Here is a 22,045-nt window from a genome sequence, read left to right as displayed (position 1 = left end):
CACTCAGTTCTTCTAATTATACAAATAAAACCGGTACTATGTTATTATTTTATAATGAGGAGCTAATAAAATAAAATAAGATGTAATACTTCTCATGCAGGATGCCACTAGTCTCATATACCAGCAGAGGGCGCTGTTGTAGCTGCAGAGAGGTGGATGTGGATGTTTGCTTTAGTGTAAAAAGATCTTCGACTGCACAAAGTTTAACAAGGACAATGTTTATTTTCAATCCATCGTTCATCCGCATTCCTCTTCATTCTGATATATTAACATTTGATGCTTCTACAGCATGTAAACAGTAACAGAAGTATTTCATAGTGGTACTGCAGAGTCAATTAAACAAAACACATCACAGAGACTACACCAGCATAGTCGACATTTGACAAAATAGACTGCTTATCAGGAGAAATAACACTGCCACTTCAGAATGGTTGATGGTGGTGTGACACACGGCTGGATTCAAGTTTATGTATGGAATAATAATGGGGAGTAAATGCATACAAACAGGAAAAATGTGTAACGTATTGATGAATTTCCTTCAGTAAATCAAACATGTTGATACGAATAACGGAAAATATGCAGCAAACTAATTCATTAAACACAAGATAAACTAAAGAAGTGCTTCGTATTTTATCAAAAGTTTCATCTAACATCGTACAAAAGCTTTAATTTTATATACATGTAAGAGGAAAAGACCAGCAAATCCTCATGGAAAATAAAACAGATCTAAGAACAGCACACGACTCCTAAATGCAGCTAATCTGAACACTGACTGCATCACATAAATGCAACTATTTTTCACTATGATCCACTTTAAGTTGTACATTTTTTCTGTGGAATAAGACAAAAGCGAACTGATTATATACGTTGAAATGCTTTTTTTCTACATCCAAGTGGTTCATCTTCAAAGCTTGGGTTGACTTGTGATTTTATGTTTTGACTCAATGTGTGGGGAAAAAAGGATTTTCAAGTCTTTCATTCCTTTGCTCTTCCTCGTAGACTACCTGAAGGAGTGTCTGAAGTGCACACTCCTCCGTTTCAACTTCTCCGGGTTGTGTGAGGCCATGTGGGAAAATTCCCGGAAGATGTCAAGGTATGTGGCGTCTCCTAGGGGGAAAAAAAAAAAGAAGAAAAAAAAAAAGAACAGAAAAATAAGGATGAAAATGAGTCAAAACATCTTTTGTGAAAACAAACAGTGATGAAAACAGAAAGTAGAGGAGCTCTGGGTTAGAAAGAAAAGGCCTCATGAATGCAGGCGGAGGCACCATGAAGCCTCCCTCTTTCAACTCTCCAAATTCTGAGCCTTTACTTTTCTGTGTCCATGGCAGCCGCTGAATTTTCCCGCACGACAAAAGCATTGAACTCTTTTGTGTCCCATGAGAGCTCTGAGGCTCGACTAATTAAAAAAAAAGGAGGAATGAGCGTTCCTGGTTTTTCCTGTTTCTGTCTGTGTGAGAAAAGAGACGCAGACTCAGAGATGAAGGACGACAGGGCTTCTTCTAGGGTACACTGATTTAAAAGCCCACATTCAGTCATAACAGGTTATAAATGGATTATAACCTCAGGTGGAATATGGTACTAATGTGTTCATATGTTCTTATGTCTGCTTAAAGCTCTGCTTTGTGTGATTTATCTCTTATTGATTATCATGAACAAGGAGGCCTCAGGGGGAAATAGTCATTAAAACTTGTTCTTTAAACTCAAGCGTCTACTCCCGGTGTTTAAAAATGAAGCTAATATGAAAATGGAAAATAAAAACTGCAGTTCCTTGAGTGTCCACTTGAGGCTGGCTCCAAAGCAAAGAAATCCCCTTCAAGCGGGTGTAAGGGGGGGTGGAGCCCAGGCTGCCTGCGTGAGGACTAAGGCCTCGATGCATGGATGTGCACACGCTGCCGCTCTGCCCTCATCTACCTGCATACTTATTTAAGCTAAGATTTCTGCTTACATTTACATAATGAGGGGCAGGATGGTTTGTCTGACAGATGCATCGTAGTCATTGGTCAGAAGGCTTTCGGCTCTCTGCTCTACCTCTTTAACTCGTACCAGATTGATGGAAAGTTAGGTTGAGATAGCATTTCATCACTGGGATATTTAACGCCTCTTCAGAAGCCGCTGGGTGACATCACGGAGACTACATCCATCTATGTGTAAACTATATTCATGCACACACACACACACGTGGGACAGACATTAGTAATCACAATGAAAATCTTATTATGCCATGCTTTGTAAAGGAGAGGCAGTCAGAGTGAAAGTAGAAGTTTGGTTCTGGAAAAGGAGTTAAGGAGGATGAAGAAACAAAGACTCAAAGAGAGAGGGATTAGTCACGTCTTCAGTTTATTTTCAGTACCATGTTAAGAGGACACTGGGAGGAGTTATTGAATAAAAAGTTAGCAGTGTTAATATACACAGGTACTGTTCAATCAGAGACACGTCCTCTTACAATAGCCAAAGAGATAGCACAGTTAACAGTCAGAGACAGAAAAATACAAGGAAGTTAAAAAATGCATGTTAGAAGCAAGCAGTTAAAGTGTTAATAGTTCTTTAAATTTATTTACACAACAGTCAAATAAATGACCCACTGACTGATACACAGCAGACACACATCGTACTGTACAACACATAATCCCTCCGTGGCTTGATGCGAATCATTGTTTGCTCAGTGATGACGTCAATCGTCTAGTACACCCTGCTTCATGTTCCTAAGGTTGGTGTGTAACTCTCTATCACACCCAAACTGCACAAAGTAAGAAAAGGCTGGATTTAGTGTTTTTCTTTTTTTTAAAGTGCTCGGAGTCGATCGCTGACAAGCTAGCAGGACGTGGAGAAGGAATCAATAAGCTGCTGTGTCTGTCGCTTTCTAAATATTCACCGCTCCATGAACGAGCCTTCGTGAAGTCGTACATTTTCAGGCTCTCAGAAAAGCTGTGATCTTTGGTTTAAACTAAACCCTAACAGTCTACAGCGGTGGTTCTCAACCGGTGGGTCGGGACCCAAAGGTGGGTCGTGATGCTGTTTTCAATGTGTCGCCAGGATGTGAAAGAACTGTCTGTAAAGCGCTTTTTTTCAACATGTTAGTTTTGTCGTCTTTGAGAGGCACAAAACATTTGACGGAAGCTGCAAACTGCACCGCTTTGCATTCAGTAAATGTGATTGGTTGAAAAAGAACTCGTCGTTACTTTGTCAGTGAGGAGTGGCTGAAGGGTCCCGAGAACCACAGTGAGGTCTACAGCATCTTTCAAAAGTGAGGACATCTTTGGGGGAGATTTTATTCTTTAGGCCAATCTTGCCTCAGATTAAAGGCAGCGGTCTGTTCCAGCGATTTAACAAAGACTCGTGTCCGAAACTTTCTAAATCACTGCCATTCACTGACAGCTACGAAGGGGGGGGGGGGGGGGGGGGGGTCAAATGATGTATTCATGGGACCAAACATAATCCAGAGCATTAAAAGGATCAATAAAAACGTCTTTTTGGAAGCAGCCGGGCTGCTTTGTTCATTGTCGTGAAGCTTTTCGCATCGACATCATCCAGCTCATGGAAGACAGTGAGAGGAGTGCTCAGTCTGTTTGCATTCATTTCAGTAATGAATGTCTTTTCATGCACTGTTGTCATGATTTGGCAGTATATAATACGGACATCAACGTCATTCGATAATACTTAAAATGTCAAATATTCACAGACACCGGGCACAGAAGTAAAGGAAAGCAACGGGGGGAGACCTTGGCAACAAGCCGACCATGCACTTAGCACATCATCGTGATACATTACAATAAACAAACGTTTCAATTCACGAATACTGTACACACAGTAATACAGGTTCACTTAGTGTGATTTATCAAAAATGTCCATCTTCAAAGTGATTAAATAGTATGACACTATGGAGAACTGGCTCTCTCATTGGAATAGAATACTGTCGCCGTGTGTGTGTGTGTGTGTGTGTGTGTGTGTGTGTGTGTGTGTGCGCGCGCTCAGCAAAATGAAGGCTGACAAAATATTTCCAGCTTAAAAAAATACCATCTGCATTGTTGTCAAACATAATAGAAAAGATACAGATCATCTGTAGTGACATTGTCATTGCACTATTGCTCTTCTTGTTACCTCTTCAGTGAAACAAAAAAAAAAAAGGAATGGTACCATGTTATATGATCGAGAACAACTGGGATAAAACTTCCTCTTTTGATCCATCCATCTCCTGATCAGTTCTTCTTCTATGATCTTTTTTTTTCTCTCACTCACAGTTTGTGCAGCCTCACTGTTCCACTACAGAACGATGACAGCTCCACCGTTTTTTTTTTTATCATGACGCGTGCATGGACTTCACATTCACAGTTTATTAAAAAAACTCAACTTAACTGACTCAGCATTGACTTAACCCTGTACAAGGATGTTATTTGCAGCACAAGCATGTTTAGAAAATATTGCATTTTTCCTGTTTCTCATCTTCGCTACAAATATTGTATAAAGCTGTCGAGTGCTTCTCTTTGTTATTCTCAATAAAAACACAGGACTGTGTATGTGGCTCTCTGCAGGATAATGCAGAGAGCACTTTGTTTTTTAAACATCATTTCTATTTCAATGCATGTTGAGTTGGCAGGTTTGGATTGAGGTCAGCTATAAATGCTACAACACAAGAGGCACAAACTCAACCTTCTTGTTTCTGTCACAAGAGAAGATGTTTAAGCCGAGAATTTAAAGCTCCTGTGAGGAAATCTCTCGTTTTTGTCGCCCTCATGTGGACACAGTCGTGTGTGAGTGAGTGGCATTTTGTCATGAAAAATCTCCTTCGCAGTCAAAGATGAAACATTTAAAAAAAAGTTATAATCACCTTCCCTGACAGCTGACAGGCAGCAGCATTAACAGGCATTAAAAATGAACAATTTAGAGATGAGCCCTTTAGTCACTGACGGGCTCTTTGCTTTTGTCTGTCATATAAATGCATCAGTATTATTTTAAGCCTGTTTCATAACAACCTACAAACTCCTCACAGAAGCTTTAAAAATCTGACCTCGAGTTGGAGTTGACACTGACTTTGACCTTTTGGGATGATGAACTATTAAACTAGAATATAATCATCATCAAAAAAACAACAATTCAATTCCAGGATTAAATTAAATGTAACGAGCAGCGTCAGGTCTTTGGTTCAGAGCCTCCTGTACCCTCTAAACTCCAAATAAAGTACCCATAATTCCCTGCTGATGACTGTATCAGCGTCCTGTTGATTGCTTTAAAATAGTGCTGCTGGACGTCTTCTATAAAAGTGTCCTTCCCTGGCAGTGATTGGTTTGAAGTGCACAGGACTAAGATCATCTGCAGTTAATATTTGGCAAACGTTAGGTGTGACATCGTTAAAGGAGGTTAACACTGAGTTCCTGCGTGGTCCTGAGCGAGGAGCTGGCTGCTGCTGGGGAGACGAACACTGGACTAGTCTGATGCAAAGGAGAAGTGAGTTGTGGTGGTGGAAGGTCTCTCTTTTAGAGAAGACAAGAGGAGGAATCTCAGTTTGTCTCAGTCGGTCAGTCTAATATTTAATGGCACCCCCTGCACTAACCTGGCTAGACCTCTAGTACTCTGCTATAGTGAGACAGATAAACTCCTGAATGCATTTCTTATACTGCTGCTCAGTGGGGCTGCTGATTGGGTATTGACCTGGCTGTCCAAACGGTCCCTCCGACTCCCGCATCTCCTCGTTCATCCGCGCCAGACGCAACCTGAAGAAGAACAGGAGAGGGGAATAAAACAAGAAGAGATATTCAGATATTCAACAAAGCTGAGGGAGTGAAAAAAAAAAACATATTGGAAAATTAGACTTTACATACAGTGTGACGATATCTGCATTGGCCTGCTGCACAGCTATACTCAAAGGGTCCTGTCCGTCCTCGTCGCCGTCGTTCTGCGTGGCTCCTCTTTTCAGGAACAAACACACCTGCCTGAAAATTCACCAGACAGGAGATCGCACCGCACTGATATAAATAAGACATCTTTTAATCTGACATTAGACTCTCAATAAACTCTTCGTAGTTGACGTAGCCATGAGCACTATTTAACAAAGCCCGTTTCATTGAAAGACAAACTACATGACTTGGTGTGCTCCATGTTCATCCTGCAGTGATAGCCGCTGTGACTCACCCCGTGTGTCCCAGATACGTGGCATGATGCAGCGGACCCCTCCCTCTCGCGTCTCTTTGGTTGACGTCGGCAGCGTTCTGCAGAAGGAACTCGCAGGCGATCAAGGAACCCTAAAAATGAACAACATAGAAGGTTTCTTTGAATCCATTCGAAGATGTATTGCTTGGGCTTTTTATGCCTTTATGGGAGAGACAGGACAGTGGAGAAATCGAGGGGAGGGGGTAGAGAGAACGAGCTGCGGGAAACCCCCCTAGATACTACATATCCCATAATGCAACACAAAAGGATCCCAGACTGAATCCCTTTGTGATATGGAGATAGAAACTTGAGCTTCAAGATCTTTGCTTGAAACTCTACAAGTTCAACTGAAGACAACCCTGATGACATCACTATGACATCATCGGTTGTAATTTAAACATTTTGCAAATCTCCTCCAGACTCACAGGAGATGAGGATTTCAGACTTTTTAAGTCAGATGTGACTCACCCCGATCACGGCCTGTATGAGCGGCGTTTTTCCTTCATCGTCATCGTTGACAGAGTTGACATCGGCGCCGTGGGCCAGAGCTTCTGCCATGACGGGCAGGTTGCGAGCTTTCGAGGCTTTGTAGAGCAGCGCCCCGGGATGGAGGTCTCTTATGTCCTCTGGGTCTGACGTCTCTGGCTCCGCCTCCAACTCAGCTTCCCCGCTCGAATCCTCCGACACCTCGCACTCTTGAGGACAAGAGAGGAGAAACGTGGCGTTAGAGCAGCAGAACATTTCAGCCTGTTTACGAACGTCATTTCACCTCATGCTGGAGTACAGATCGAACACATTAAAGGACGATCTGTTCCACATTATTCCGCTGCACTCACCCTCTGTGACGCTGTCCACCACCGAGCCAAACACCAGGATGTCTGTGCTGCCGTCTGTGCTGCCTCCCAACCCGCTGTCACTGCTCAGGCCTGCCGGACCAAGAGACGCCAGAACAGGGACACATTAGTTACCGCCGTCTCAGTCCGCTGACTCATCACTTTGGTTTGAAAAGAAGCAGAGCGGTGCAAACAAAGCAGCGTGCTGTGCAGAAACACGAGCGTTTGATCCACAGGATGGTTCAGAAGATACAGCTACGCGCTTGAGAAGTGAAAAAAAAAACTAGCCCCTTACTTCGCGGCCCCGATCCAGTGTCAAAGTATGAGAAGAGCGAGTCCAGCTCGTCAGGACAAAACAGCGAGTCTCGTCTGAACTTCGCAGCTGCAGGGAAAGAAAGGGTTTAAAGTTAGAGGGAGAGGGCAAGAACAATAAAGAATACATAAGAACATTAGATTCACACAGTCTGTTCCTCCGGGATGCTTTGAGATCTGCCAGCTTCAAGACTGAGCAAATTCATTAAAAACATTAGCTTGGGTTGTACAAAGCGAGTGAGGAGAAACAGTCTGTCATATCTGGCTACAATCTTCGCACAATTCTTCTCACTTTGGGTTTCTCAAAGAAAAAAGGGAAAATGCTCCGGGCTGTGCATGCATTATTAACTCGCAGAGGAACAAACTGGGGCTAAGAAGGATGAAAGTTGAGGGCGGGTTGGAAAAACACAAAATGAACTCCATCACTAGAAAGTCCAGACAGGGGAGCGGGTTGGAGCACCTGCAGAGAGGGCGGAGGGGGATGTGCTTCCAGGCTCTTGGCGGTATCTTCGCCGTGTTTTGGGTACTGTTGTCGCACTGTTATGTCTCCGGCACTTCTTCACGCTCCAACGCCGCTCTGACTTCCTCTCGCCGTTGATGAGGATTTCTGTGGAGCCGAGTTTCTTCAGGAATTTCTTCTCGACGTACTTCGCCTTAATCCAGGCCTCCTTCTCCTGCCTGTAAGTGAAAACACAAAATAAACTCGACGTATTCAAAAGTCGTAGATTTTAATTATAGGTTCAGTGCGGCTGGTTTTAAACGAGTCCTACCTGGAACTGTTGGGTAGAGGTTTTTTAAGACCTTGTTCCTGGTAGGAGCCTTCGTAGATGTGGTTGATGACACTGTTTCCGAGCTCACACATTAACTGCACAACACAAAAAAGAAACATGTCATCAACAGTCTCCACACTATCACAGTGAGTTTATGATGCAGTATATAGCTGATACAAAATTAGCTTTGTGAAAGGTCAGATTAAAGAACAATTGAACACATCTAAGGAGTTTAGCTTGATGCTATATTGTGTAAAGCTGGAAAAATAACCCGAGGATTGATGAAGTCGGCGCTGAAACCATGTTCTGCTGCAATAAATATCTTAAACAATACAAACGTCAGCTGTTTGACTGAAACGCGTCTCAGGCGGATCAGTTACAAAATGCTGCTGAGACAAACTTTACCTTTAACAACTCTGGTTCCCAGGAGTCCAGCGTGAGTGAGCGAACCTTCGAACAGTGAACCCCGAGACTCCTGCAAGAAAACAAGACCAAAGAAAAGGTTTTAAGGATGCGGTCTAAATGTCCTGCAGTTAAATAATTTAGAGTTGAAAGAAAAGGAAATATAATTTGTTAAAACTACGAGTCAACAGATGGCAGCCAAGGCGAGGAAACAGAGAGGCCTGCACGCTTTAATGTGGGAAAATGTATTTGGGACTGAATAGCTGCATGCGATCTAAAATAAGAAGAGGGAAATGAGAGACCCTGCTTCCCTAATGTCATGCAAATCACCGAGTTCCTGAATGAAACGGTCTGTTGTCCTGGCAACAGTGAAACTATGTTTCTCCTCGTTCTTGCCCCTGCATTGTAACAAGCGGCCATGTATGATCTCACAGTGAGAGAACGAGGCCAAAAGAAGGGAACATGAATATTCAACAGGTGGGAACACAAACACGGAGGAACGGGGGTTTTGGGATTACATAAGCACTTTTTCTTTATTTATCAACTTCCAAAAACACACACAAACTTTGAAGAAAGACCTGGAAATCTCCCTTTACTGTTTGATGTAACAGAACAACAGCATGCTGCGCTGGGCAGCGTGGTGAGAGGATGTGTTTATCTGCAGTGTGATACCTTCATTCAACAGCATTACATCATATCCACTTTTCAATTAAGCTCCTCAATGGCTCGTTCTGTGTGTGTGTCGCAACCCGGCAGCTGCCTTTATCTTCTCACTTCACCTCCTTCAATGAAACTCTCAATCAAAGCCGGATTCAATAAGCAGCATACGGTGCTCTAATCCCCTCAGCGAGTGTGTGTGTGTGCGTGTGCGTGTGTGTGTGTGCCTTTAACAGCTCAAAGTGAGGCCGAGGAAACGGACACATGGCAGCACTCTCAGTTTTTAGTGCCAGTATAACACACAGCACCTGGCACTGAGAGACGGACTCAGACCTTTTACGAAACTTATCTTAAAGACAGACAGAAGTTCTTGGCTCTACCTGTGGATGCCTGAGCACTCGATGCACAGCAGGATGCCCAGATTGATGGAGGCCCAGCGAGGGTCGGCCTGGCCACAATCACAGCACTGCTCGTTCCCCGGCAGACACTGGATCCTTTGCAGGATGGACTCCCCTCGAACGCTGCGCTCCCGCGGCTCACTGGCTGAATCGATACTGCTCGTGGAGGGAGATGCTGTTCTGTCCAGATGCTAAAAAAAAAAAAGCCATTATTTTTGTGATCTTTCTGCCCATGTAGCAGCATGATGACGTATGAATGAGAAATAGTCTAAAAAGTATGAATACCTCAAATGTAATACTTAAGTGCATTGCTTCATTTAGTTTCATTTTCACAAATAACATCCAGTCACAGTTTTTTTTTTTACTTGACGTACCTCTATATAGTACGTGTCTGGGCTCTCTCTGTACGCTGATGCAATGCTGGCTTGAACTGCTTGAATCCACGCTTGTCGTAGTTTCTCAGAATCAGCCTGCAGCATACAGCTCCTGTCAAAAAAAAAAAGTACAAAATAATTTCAATAACTCTTCTGCAGATCAGCTAACCCTGTATGTAAAAAAATATATAATTTTCCCTGTGCAAAGATTCATTTTTTTTAATTTTTTATTTAAAGCAACTATAACATTGAAACAATAATCTGTTCAATAACTATAGCAATGAAGGTTTACAAAACATTTGTTTTACTCAATTCGACTCAGACAGCTACAGAGGAAAACATAACAAAAGCACTAGCACCTCCACATGTATGGTTTCTTTTAGCTTAATGCTAACATTAGCATGGTTACACTCTCAAAAAGTGTTGCTTACATCATCCTTTGAGCATTGTTATCAAGTTCACCATCCAAGGTTTAATGCAAACGAGTTCATTAGCGTTAAAGAAACATGTCAGCTTACACAAAACTAGCAAGCTAATATGCTAACATGTTTCCCTCTTGCTGTCCATTGTTTGCTGTGTTGTTTTAAATGCCATCATGCTGAAGGTTAGCAGGTGTATTATTTAACAACTTGGACAACTGAGTTTAGCAGTAGGCAGGCTAGCTAATTAGCGCTAATAACGAAGGCAGCAGGGTGAGCGCTAAGTTCAGGAAGAAGTATTTTTAAATTTCACATCACAATTGTGATTCTGGAAAACTATTTGAGCAACAGAAGAATTACAAAAACATGTTGTTGTCCCCAAAAATGTAGCTCTAGTTTCCAAAACGAAAACACATCATGAGAAGGCATCAGATGAATGAAGTGAGTGAAATGTATAAAACACATTTAAACGTTTGTTTTAAATGTTACTTAGATTCACCAAACATTAGAACAGAGTCTTTTAGGGATATTTTAATTTGTTAATTTAAAATTAAATGTTTTCTTTGACCTGATGGGGGCGCCAGATGGAAAGTAAAGGGAAAATTAGACCTTTGGGTAACATGGATTTTTTTAAACTAAATCACAGAGTGATCCATGTCGTATTTCAGTCTTACTTGAAGGGGGAGACGACCTCAAAGCAGAACCTCCTTTCGATGTCCTCACACGGTTTAACAGAGCACAGCCTGAGGTCCTCCACCACCACCGTCAGAGAATCCTACAAACGCACACAAACAACCTCTCAATTCTCCGCTTATCAACAGCTCCAACACAACAACAAAAAAACATCATCCAGCTGTTCCTCTTTGATAACACATTGCATCCCGGGAGCATGTGAGTAGCTACCCATGAGATATTTAAGCTGAGTGATGCCATGCAGAGAATTGAAAATGACCTGAAAAACCAGAGTCAGCCCCAGATTGAGCACTCAGATACGAGCAGAGATCTCTTTACTCGCCGTCACTGTGTGTTGATGGATGTCAGTGAAGATCACCACACGTTAAAAGACATCCAACAGCCCCCCCGTTAAAGTGCACTTAACCTCTCAGAGCCCACTCTACCCCAGAGGAGAGCTGATACCTGGAAGAAACAGTAAGTGAACTCACCTTAAGTTTCTTCTGATAGACCAGCTGACTGTTCTGTATGGAAAACCACCGTCTAGATGAGGGAGGGAGGGAGAGAGAGAGAGAGAGAGAGGGAGGGAGGGGGAGAGAGAGAGAGAGAGAGATGAACCTGATATTAGATGGATATCCCTCTGATGCTTCAGGGTCAGCACTGTGGATAGCCATGATCACAACAGATAAAAGCATTGACTGAAATGGTTTTAGCCCCTGGCAACACAGCATCAGACGTATGTGAAATGAAAAGCAGACAAAGCAGCCAGCCAATAGGAATACAGAGAACATATTTTTATGCACGTTTATTATGTATATAATCCCATTTTGAGAATTAGGTTTGCTATATGTTGCACGCCCCGTGTACAGAGGCTATAGTCCTAAATGCAGTGGCTGGGGGTTCAAATCCGACCTTTGCCCTTTATTCATGTCATCCCCCCCATTCTCACCTTCCAACAGTTCCTGGCTGTCTCTATTCAGCTATCCTTTCCAATAAAGGCAAAACGCTCCCCCCAAACTAACAAGCATATAAAAACAGCTTCAAAATCTTTTCATAAAGTGTGTGTGCGTGTGTGTGTGTGTGTGCGTGTGTGATTGGATCTCGTACTTTGCTGTCATTTATATGAACTGTATACAAACTGATGCTTTTAGACAACTGAAGTTTGGATAAAGACAGTCGGACAGTCGGCACGCCCCCCACTCCACTCCACACTCCCTCGCCTTCTGATTTCTGACTCTACACACTGACTGTCCTATCGCATTGAAAATTCAGCCTCTACTTATATTGATGTATATCCATCTCCAATTTGATGTATATTTTATAACGTTGCATTATTTATTTAATGCAAAAGCTCTTATAGTGACTGACACCAAAGGACTATGACAACATGTCTCCCTCCAAACACACACAAACACACACACACACATCATTTGTTTACACTATGGCAACTGAGCCATTTAAAATGAAACAGCTGTGAGCAGTTTTTGTATGTTCTGATGTTCAGACAAGAAATCCTCAGATTACTAAAATACTGAAGCTAACGTAAGAAGGGTCTGAGATGCGTCTTTTTGTCTTCTATACAGAAACTGCACATGGATGTTTATTCGCCCTGTACATCTCAAACCTTTGAATATGCGTTACATGTTCAGTTTGGACGAATGTGATTGATGTGCCAGATTCTCTCAGTTCTTTTTTTATCTCTCTTTTTGTCTGTTAACTCAGAGAAGCCGGCACAATTTTCAGCGCAAAATCTGGACAAAATCAGTAATCCAGACGATGACTATACCAGCTTTCTTCCTGCAGTTTGTCTAACACATGCACGCTCCTGCTTCTGTCATCTTTCGCAGTATGAACACAAAAACACAGCATGAAACATGAACATGAGAACTAAATAACGATGAATAAATAAAGAAATGCACATCAAACAAATAAAGATACAGTCATTATTAGCTTAAATCCCAACGTGATGTAGAGTTGATAAATCTTGGATTCTTTTCTTCCATACAATAACCCTTTTTTTCCACACACACACACACACACACACACACACACACACACACACACACACACACACACACACACACACACACACACACACACACACACACACACACACACACACACACACACACACACAGTATTAAGATAATTTAACGATGTGACGTAGAGCAGGAGAAATAGATGACTCCCATCCTCATTACCTGTTCCAGGTCTTGAAGGCATTGCTGGCCCTCTTGAATAAGTAGCCCTCCATCACCACACCATTGGGAGCGTCGACGTTGAACTCCACCTTAGAGTCGTCATATGAAAAGTCCTAAAAGGAGGAAGAAGAGACCCAAGATGAAGCAGGGCTGCACAACAACAGAGCAGATGAGAGAGATGCTTTCAAAGGAGACAACACACTCAGAGCCACAGAGATGCATGTGTGCGCCGTGTTCCTGGAAAAACCCCGTAGCCGCGATGGCTGTTCACTGTACTGTACTGTACAGTCCATCAGCCAGACGAATCATTATAATGTGTGTGTGCGTGTTTATAGTGCAATCATGTAGAAGCAGTCACATGTTGGTCCATGTATGCATAGGAGTCGCATGCCATGCCAACTGTGCGGCACACAGCTACATTTCATAACTCAACAGATGTGAGTGTGACGCAAAAATATTACATAAGTGTGAATCATGTGAAATTAGCCTCCAAGCTTTGTGCGACTTCTGATTTAACACCATTTTAAAATGCTAGTGAACAGGAAGAGGTGTTTTGATATTTAACGCTGCAGGCTTCGAGTCTTTCCCAAACTGTGAGGAAGCACGAGCATCATCTTCTAAATTCAGAGTTTCAGAGGAAAGGCTAAAGTGATTCAGTGCGTCCTCAGACTTCTTGTGCGTTCAGTTTAAAGAGGAAATCTAATGTGCATCAGGAACATTGAATCATCCTCATGTGGTTTAAACTTATTGCATGCAGGCTGCTCTAAGAAATATCAGGTCGACCCAACGGACTCATTTTAGATACTGCGCTTAAAACACAGAGATCACATGAACTGAGACCAAGACCAGAGTGCTCAGAGACAAGACCAAGACCAGAGTGCTCCCAGACCGAGACACGACCAAGACCAGAGTGCTCCCAGACCGAGACAAGACCAAGACCAGAGTGCTCAGAGACTGAGACAAGACCAAGACCAGAGTGCTCCCAGACCGAGACAAGACCAAGACCAGAGTGCTCAGAGACCGAGACAAGACCAAGACCAGAGTGCTCCCAGACCGAGACAAGACCAAGACCAGAGTGCTCAGAGACAAGACCAAGACCAGAGTGCTCCCAGACCGAGACAAGACCAAGACCAGAGTGCTCCCAGACTGAGACAAGACCAAGACCAGAGTGCTCCCAGACCGAGACAAGACCAAGACCAGAGTGCTCAGAGACCGAGACAAGACCAAGACCAGAGTGCTCCCAGACCGAGACAAGACCAAGACCAGAGTGCTCAGAGACCGAGACCAGAGTGCTCAGAGACCGAGACAAGACCAAGACCAGAGTGCTCCCAGACCGAGACAAGACCAAGACCAGAGTGCTCAGAGACCGAGACCAGAGTGCTCAGAGACCGAGACAAGACCAAGACCAGAGTGCTCCCAGACCGAGACAAGACCAAGACCAGAGTGCTCAGAGACCGAGACCAGAGTGCTCAGAGACCGAGACAAGACCAAGACCAGAGTGCTCCCAGACCGAGACAAGACCAAGACCAGAGTGCTCAGAGACCGAGACCAGAGTGCTCAGAGACCGAGACAAGACGGTTTAGAGGTTGAGAACGAGTCAAGACCATAAAAATGAAATGAAGTGAAGTAATACCTCCTTTTAGGAATAATCACAGTGATGATCTGAGATAACAGCCTGTCCCTGGTGGTCTTGATTTAGAGTCCACCCCGACCCCGAGACAGGACCGATTCAAAAGGTCTTTCGATTCATACAGAAACACATCTTCACTGACTGACACCGAGTGTGAAAACATACAGCAGCTCTCGGCTCACCATCGACGACTTCTTGCACATTTGAATATTACAAAGACTCACTGCTGTCCTGAAAATAACAGGTGAAAAAAGAGAGGGTGTGTTGAAGCACACAAGGACACGGCGTCTGGTTCACACGCCTTCATACCGCCTCAGACGTGGAAGTCGACAAAGTTTGTAGCAAAATAGAATCGTCATAAGTCATTTATAAAATCAATCAGAGAGGAGAAATTAATCTGACACAAAAACACACCAATCACTGATTAAACGTCCTTAACACAAGAGCAAAACATCTTTTTATAAATCATTCAATCAAAAAAAAAACCCAGAGAAGAAAAGATGATCTTTTTTAACTATTAATGACTCAAAGGGTGACGCAAACCAAGTGCAAAACTGTCTTTAAAAAAAGCCAACAAAAGGCTAAGAGTCATGACACAATTCTCCTCATCTTTAAAACCTTCAAAATAACAATCCAACATGCATCGCTGCAAAAAATGATGAAAGTATCAAGTTTGTAGTCACAGACGACAAAAACTATCAAGTCAGTATCATCAAATACAGAGAGAGAGAGAGAGAGAGAGAGAGAGAAAGAGAGAGAGAGAGACAGAGAAAGAGAGAGAAAGAGAGAGCACACACACACCTGCTATATGAAACCTTCAACAATCAAGAACATGTCAGAGATCATAAAAACAAGTTTGGTGACAATAAGAGAATATGCACCACAGTGGAAAACATCCAAACCATACCAAGCTGTGGTCCCAGTGGCACAGGATCTTCATTTTCAAACGTTTCGAGCGTTCCAGCAACATCGAGAAGAAAAAAAATAATCAAACAGTATGAAAAAAAAAATCCAGATCTGTCAGAGGAGTAGCATCCTCACTCACACACGGTACGGCTGCAGTTAGCACTCTGTGTAATTCCAACACTGACATGTGTGTAAGCAGCCTGCTGCCCTGTGAGCCTCGGAGGATTAGCACTGATTAGCATACAGCTGCCAAAGTTTCCACCAGCAGGGTTTCTGTGGAAGAGCACAGGACTACACTAACACAGTGCTGAAGACAAGCAGAGCTGCTTTGACACCCTGGTGACTGAGTCTGTTTGAGTTTTGCAGCCCCCCCCCCCCCCCCCCCCCCAAACACACACACACACACCTCCCCTCGCTGGAGGAGGTGGGAGTTTTCAGTCCCCTATTGACTCAGAAGGAATCTATCTGGCAGGCTGCCCGGAGCGCCAAACAAATACAACTCAGAGATTTATTCCCCGTCTACACAGCGATAAAACTAACAACTGCAATCACTGCAAATGCAACTATTTCAGCTGTCAGAGGTCGACGCAGCTTACCTTTTAACTGTCAGACGCCTTATCTTCTCGGAAACACAACATCACCTCCTAAAGAGTCGACACTGAACGAGAGGAGCGCCGCTCTCTCTCAAGAAGCCCACAACAAAGATCATCAATTTTTAATGATGCAACGTCACTCCGAACATCGGTGAATTATTGAACAAGCTGGGAAACAGAGACTTTCAAATGTTTTCAGCAAATAAGAAAAAATGTTCCTGCAGCAGGGAGGAACGGTGGATGATGCAGAGAAAACATGGCAGGAAGCGCAGCCACCTGCTGCATTGGCTCGAACGCCGAGATCTGACCCCAAATGGTGACTGGTCACTGATTACTTAATCTGCTGCATTACGTTAGCTTAGCTTTCTGTGTCTCATAATTACTCCTAGCTTTCATCCTTTACAGAAACAGGCTTTGTACCTTCATCCTGTTTTCAATGACGTACGTACGCACGCAGCTCACTGACAGCTGCTTCCGGTAATCCTCAGCAGACCGGGTCACCTGCATTACAAAGTTACAGAAGCCTGATATCACAACTATCCAAAAACAATCCTGACAAGAAGCTCTGATCATCAATACAGCAAGCACACACACCTCTGCTGGTCAGACAGGCTCACGTTCAAACTTCAGTCATTAAACAGGATTCAGAAAAGTTGTTGGGAGTATCACACTCTCCTTTTATTGACTATTATTCAGTTATTAAATGGTAAAGAGACTTTCACACTTCACATCACACTTATTCAAACCCTGAGGTTGCGATGTCAGACTGTCAGAAGTAACTAAACCCCGTCATGAACATTCAAACGCCGGCGACAAAGCAGCGGGAGCCATTCGGTGTCTTGCTGAAGGACACGTCGGACATGACGCTGCAGGAGCTGGGCATCGAACCCTCGACCTTCCAGTTGAGAGACGACCCTTATCAAAAGGTGTAATGATGTAAAATGCCGCAAAGTCGACAACATTTTCAGGCTAGCAAAGCCAAACAGAAGTCAGCCGCTAAACATGACAGTGTTTGTTTGTCTGACTCAGTATTATAACTAATGCAGAACAATAATCAGTTTTTTTTCCCGCTGTTTGTAAATGAAACAAGTGATGTCATCAATGCACCGTCATGTGACGAGATCATTCTGAAATGTTTCAGCATTTAGTCCTGTCCTGTTTCCAACACGTTTATTTTAATGCGGTGCACTGTAACTTTTACACAGATTCTAGCTTCTATTTTTTCTTATTCTATTTGAATTAATCTAATTATAATCAATGATTAAAACATGTTTATATTTCATCTTGTCTGTGACTAATTGCATCTTTTATTTGATTTTAAAGTAAAATTGAAATGCTCTTTATTTTATTCCTGCAATGAGAAATTGTTATTTTGAGTATATTAAATATAATGTTTAGATCGTATTAAAAACAGGTTTATATGTACTTACACTGTGCATATGAACTCTATGTGTATTAAATGTCTCTGCTCTCATGTTGTTTTGATTGTGTTCTATGTTTCCTAATGTTGAATATTAAGAATTAAAAGCGCCATACAACCAAAAACATCCGCTCTCTTTCTTCACTGCGTGTATTCGGAGTAAAAATAAACCCAGTGACGCACAGAGGCAGCATGCAGCAGCAGCGCCGCCGCCGCCGCGCTCCTGATGCAGATGAAGAAATATAGAGGAGCAGGAGGAGCCTGCAGCCTTGGACAGGACTTCTCCATTAAACCTGCGGTTAAAAATGAATGTCTGTGGCATTCAGAAGCTTTCGCTCTGCACTGTGTGCCCCGGCCAGTAATAGTGACAGTCCGTCGTTCGGAGCACTTTAAATCGCTTTCTGCTCTCCTGCTTTTACCGCTTGTACTGAGTAAAGCCCTCTCCCCCCCTTTTGTTCTGTGTAAGTTTACACAAGGCTTATTGCAAATGCTTTATGCAGAGAAGAGGACAAGAAACAAGAGAGGGAAAATGTCTGTGACAAAGTAGGGCAGAGTGTTTGTGAAGCAGTGGAGTTAAAGGAAGAGGATTAGCTTCCTGCAGCTCTGTGCACCAACACATCTCTTAGATCTGATTTTATATTTGAAGATGCAGGAAGATCCTGTATGTGGAGGGAGAAAATGACCCAAGAAGGTCAATAAGGAGAGTAAAAATGTGTGGTAGGAGACTCTGGTCAGCCCTTTGCAGAAGGTGATATAACAGACGGTTTGAATACAAGCTGTCAAACTCACTTTGGTGCTTTTAATTGTTTTGTATAAATGATTCAGGATGCACTCCAGCTCACCCTCAAGGCTTCAGGAGTCTGAAGCCCCGCCGACCCCCCCCCTAAACACTCGACCAAACATGTCGTTTTTTTCACATTCAAGTTGAACTTCTGAGGGGAAAAGAAAGGCGTACTCACCTGCAGGAGCGTCTGAGAGGAGGCAGCGTCACGGGGAGCATGTGAAGAGAAGAGGAAGAAGAAGCAGAGTCAGACAAATTGAGGTGGAGATTATACAATCATCTTTTCAGGTTCAGTGCACCTCAGATTATCTTGGTGACTCATCCAAATTCAATAACGACAAAAAAAAAACCCCCATCACCAACCTGCAGCTACACAACAATATTTTCATGCCATGCTCATTTTTCACGGCTTCAACTCCTAACCTCGTTGATTAACTTCATTAAGTGTCCTGCAACGAAGCTTAGCGGCTAACAGCTTTGGCAAAAACAGATCAATAACCGGCTCCACATGTGACCCGGCCCTCCCTCTGCAGGGCAGACCGCAGCGCCTGGAGGGAGAGCGCTGACCGGAGCGGCCTGACAGATGGTCACTGATCCGGGGTACAGTGGAGCCAGACACTGGGCCCCGCGAGAAGAAAAAAAAAGAAAAAAAAGAGGGCTCTCTGAATTATTAAATAACAACAAGATGCCAGAGAGAGAGAGAGAGAGAGAGAGAGAGAGCACCCTATATTAATGGGCTCCATTAACGGGGCAGAGAATAAACTCCGTGTATTTATAGAGACCATTTAAATGTGAATAGGAATAAAATGTGTTCAATGTGCTCATTACCACAGCTACGAAAAATAGTCTTTATTATTTAGACTGAAGCGGGTAACTTACCTTTTTATTAAATTTCAATCTGGAATCATCCAAGAAGTTTAAACATTTTACGAAGAAACAGACACTCAAACACATGTAGTGTGCGAAAGAGGAGAAGTAAAGTCAACGTAGAAGTGCCCAAAACCTGCAGTCCCTTCAAAGGCCAGCAGGGGGCAACGTTACCGTTTACAAAAAGACAACTTAACTTGTTCATAACAATGCAGGGTGCGCAAAGTCGGAGTGCTGAGGGTGCTGCAGCACCCGCTGACATCAGGAGACGATTTAAACTATCAGCTATTTAAACTATGACCCCGTTTGATGTGATGTGTGGATGTAGTAGCCTGCAACTTATTTACCTTAGTTACCTCCTAAAGAGCGTCCGACTCTCAGCTGTTTGTTTTTGATCTCTGCTTGGTACCCAAGATTTATAAACATGCTGAATATTTTTTTTTAGATCCTGTAGAACAACTTGTGACAGAGCGGAACAACTGCACAACTCCCCTTCGTAAAAAGACTCCATACAGCGCCGCTGCTCCCCTGTTGTCATGTAAAACTGCACATCAGGTTTATTTACCCGTGGAAACATTATGTCAACATTTGCTCGTAGCGCTAACCCGCTTTTTGACATCATTAAAAATAAATGTTTCTCTCAGCCGCCTAAAACTGAAACTGACTTCTAGTGTCCTCGTAAAAATGTGACACGACGACCATCATTTTCATGTTTTTTTGTTTTTGTCAATGAACATTTCCCTAATGTCTGATGTCACGGCGGCTACATGGATTTTTTTCTACATTGTATACTGTATGTGAATCACATGGTGGTGCTTAAGAGACAGAAGATTACCAGAGTCGTCCTGTTCAACGTTACTGATACACACATTTGGCAACAAGTGAGCGTGCTTGTAAATTCCCAGTAAAACTCGACATCCGCACTTTATGGACTCAGAGGATCCTGATGATGCATCAGCACAAACTGCAGTTCAAGTGCTGAGCGTCTCAAGCAGACACCAGTTGGATAAATAGGTCTTAGCTCCACCTGAATTAGTGCTTAAATCGATGCCTGGACGTTGTTAGGGGGATTAATCAAACACTTCCCAGCTGCTCAGGTCTAATCCCCGCACAGTCACAACAGATGTACGGGGAGAAGTGGCAGACTGGAGCCTGGAGGTGAGACGTGAGACGTGCACATTCACACCCCCCCCCTGCTTCGCTCTCACAACAGCGAAGAGGGCCAGCACGTGAAAGGATGACACTCCTCGATCGAGTAACGTCAGGTGTTTGTAGCCAAAATGAGCAGGCAGACTTTTCACTCCTGTTTTTAACACATCTCCATGTTTACTCTGAAGACCAAAACAGAACTCACCCTCTGCTGAATCGTCGCATGTTTGTGCTCCATCTCCCTCTTCTCCATGGCCGAATCAATCACCAGCTGGTCCAGCTAAAGGTCCATCACACACACAGTAACAAAAGAGTACAGTGATTTAAAAAAAAAAAAAAAAAAAAAAAAAAAAAAAAAAAGTGGGGGGGGAGGGGGGGGATCATGTGACACTCTTCATTTTGCAGTGAAATAATTCAAAGATATGTGAAGGTAGAAGAAGACTCAGAGCGGCAGACTGCTCAGGGTAGACCTCCAATGACATGTTAGGTCAGAGTGTTTGGTAATGCAGCATTGATTCAGCAGCAGTTCACCCGCTGTGACCACACAAGTGACCTCACAATGACACGCGAGTAAAACAATGAACTCTTTTTGAGGGGGGGGGGGGGGGGTGAAGAGAGGAGACTTTTGACTATCGGTCTACCTATAAAGAAATGAAATGAAAGTCTTACACACAAGAACATTTAAATCGACAGGCCGAAGTTCAAATGATACATTAGGCAACTGCTTCTTGTCAATAGTTCACATGGGGACGAAAACAATGCCAGTCAAGACAGAGTGCCTGAGGACGTGACACGGCTCGGCTGCGTAACCATGACGATATTTTTTTCGCTCACCTCAGCAGCCAGTTTCTTCATGTACGGGTCGATCTCATCCAGCAGGTTGTAGCCCTGCTGGAACAGAGAGTACTGGGCGTGCATGAACGACAGCATCTGGGTGGAGACGGAGGGAGGTTTTTGGGGTCAATGACAGCAGAGCGGCAATCAGGAAGTGAACGACGCGACTCAGCGCGTTGGTGCGTTTGCATTTTACTTACAGCATCCAGGATCTCAAATTTCTTCTTGGCCTGGAGGACGTTGATCTGGTGGAGGAGAGAAAGACAGACGGCGGGTTTGTAAATGGCTAAAACACTAACGGACTTTGAAAAGCTAAAAAGGAGGAGAGAGAGAGAGAGGGGCGTGACAGCAAGCAGCAAAGGGCTGAGGTCGGATTCGAACCAGCGGCCGCTGCTTTGGGGACTACTACCTCACACAACAGAACCACTAGGCCATCCAGCAGCTTGTCATGAAGCAGATATGCCGACTATAAGAAGGATTGACGATTAGAGCATCACTTTGTTTTTAACTACTGGTATCCGTTTCCATAGAAACCGAACAAAGAGCCTCCTTTGAAGTGTTTCAGGGGTAACGCCCTCGAGTGGTCACATTTTCCCTTATTTGAATATATCAAGATCAACTTGAAGTGGAGTTCAGCCTGACAAAGGCAGACCACAAGAAGTCCTTTTTATGAGAGAGCAGCT

General features: G+C 43.5%; 1 protein-coding gene and 1 long non-coding RNA gene across 5 annotated transcripts in view; one reads left to right on the top strand and one right to left on the bottom strand.

Moving 5' to 3' along the window:
* Nucleotides 1-202: 202 nt before the first annotated feature.
* LOC306834339 (arf-GAP with coiled-coil, ANK repeat and PH domain-containing protein 3-like) overlaps nucleotides 203-22,045 on the bottom strand; it is a 61,485-nt gene continuing 39,642 nt past the window's right edge. The window contains exons 7-25 of one of the 4 annotated variants that reach the window (XM_079360196.1): nucleotides 21,563-21,607; nucleotides 21,363-21,458; nucleotides 20,734-20,808; nucleotides 18,691-18,702; nucleotides 13,183-13,295; nucleotides 11,473-11,524; nucleotides 10,984-11,084; nucleotides 9,891-10,002; nucleotides 9,499-9,707; nucleotides 8,465-8,534; nucleotides 8,060-8,154; nucleotides 7,750-7,967; nucleotides 7,273-7,359; nucleotides 6,981-7,079; nucleotides 6,613-6,839; nucleotides 6,127-6,236; nucleotides 5,817-5,927; nucleotides 5,647-5,708; nucleotides 203-1,107 (exon numbers count right to left, since the gene is read on the bottom strand). In XM_079360196.1, coding sequence (XP_079216322.1) covers nucleotides 1,001-1,107; nucleotides 5,647-5,708; nucleotides 5,817-5,927; nucleotides 6,127-6,236; nucleotides 6,613-6,839; nucleotides 6,981-7,079; nucleotides 7,273-7,359; nucleotides 7,750-7,967; nucleotides 8,060-8,154; nucleotides 8,465-8,534; nucleotides 9,499-9,707; nucleotides 9,891-10,002; nucleotides 10,984-11,084; nucleotides 11,473-11,524; nucleotides 13,183-13,295; nucleotides 18,691-18,702; nucleotides 20,734-20,808; nucleotides 21,363-21,458; nucleotides 21,563-21,607 — 2,001 coding nt within the window. In that variant the 3' untranslated portion in view covers nucleotides 203-1,000. The remainder of the gene's footprint in view (nucleotides 1,108-5,646; nucleotides 5,709-5,816; nucleotides 5,928-6,126; nucleotides 6,237-6,612; nucleotides 6,840-6,980; nucleotides 7,080-7,272; nucleotides 7,360-7,749; nucleotides 7,968-8,059; nucleotides 8,155-8,464; nucleotides 8,535-9,498; nucleotides 9,708-9,890; nucleotides 10,003-10,983; nucleotides 11,085-11,472; nucleotides 11,525-13,182; nucleotides 13,296-18,690; nucleotides 18,703-20,733; nucleotides 20,809-21,362; nucleotides 21,459-21,562; nucleotides 21,608-22,045) is intronic. The other 3 variants (XM_079360197.1, XM_079360198.1, XM_079360199.1) reach the window with 3 other exon arrangements.
* LOC306834345 lies at nucleotides 1,123-3,958 on the top strand. Its single transcript, XR_013780478.1, has 2 exons — nucleotides 1,123-3,025; nucleotides 3,058-3,958. It is a non-coding gene; the product is annotated as an uncharacterized lncRNA (long non-coding RNA).

Source organism: Symphodus melops (genome assembly GCF_947650265.1).
Source record: "Symphodus melops genome assembly, chromosome: 13".
Taxonomy (NCBI): domain Eukaryota; kingdom Metazoa; phylum Chordata; class Actinopteri; order Labriformes; family Labridae; genus Symphodus; species Symphodus melops.
The sequence above is the reverse complement of the archived record's forward strand: the minus strand, read 5'-3'. Positions and strand labels throughout refer to the sequence as shown.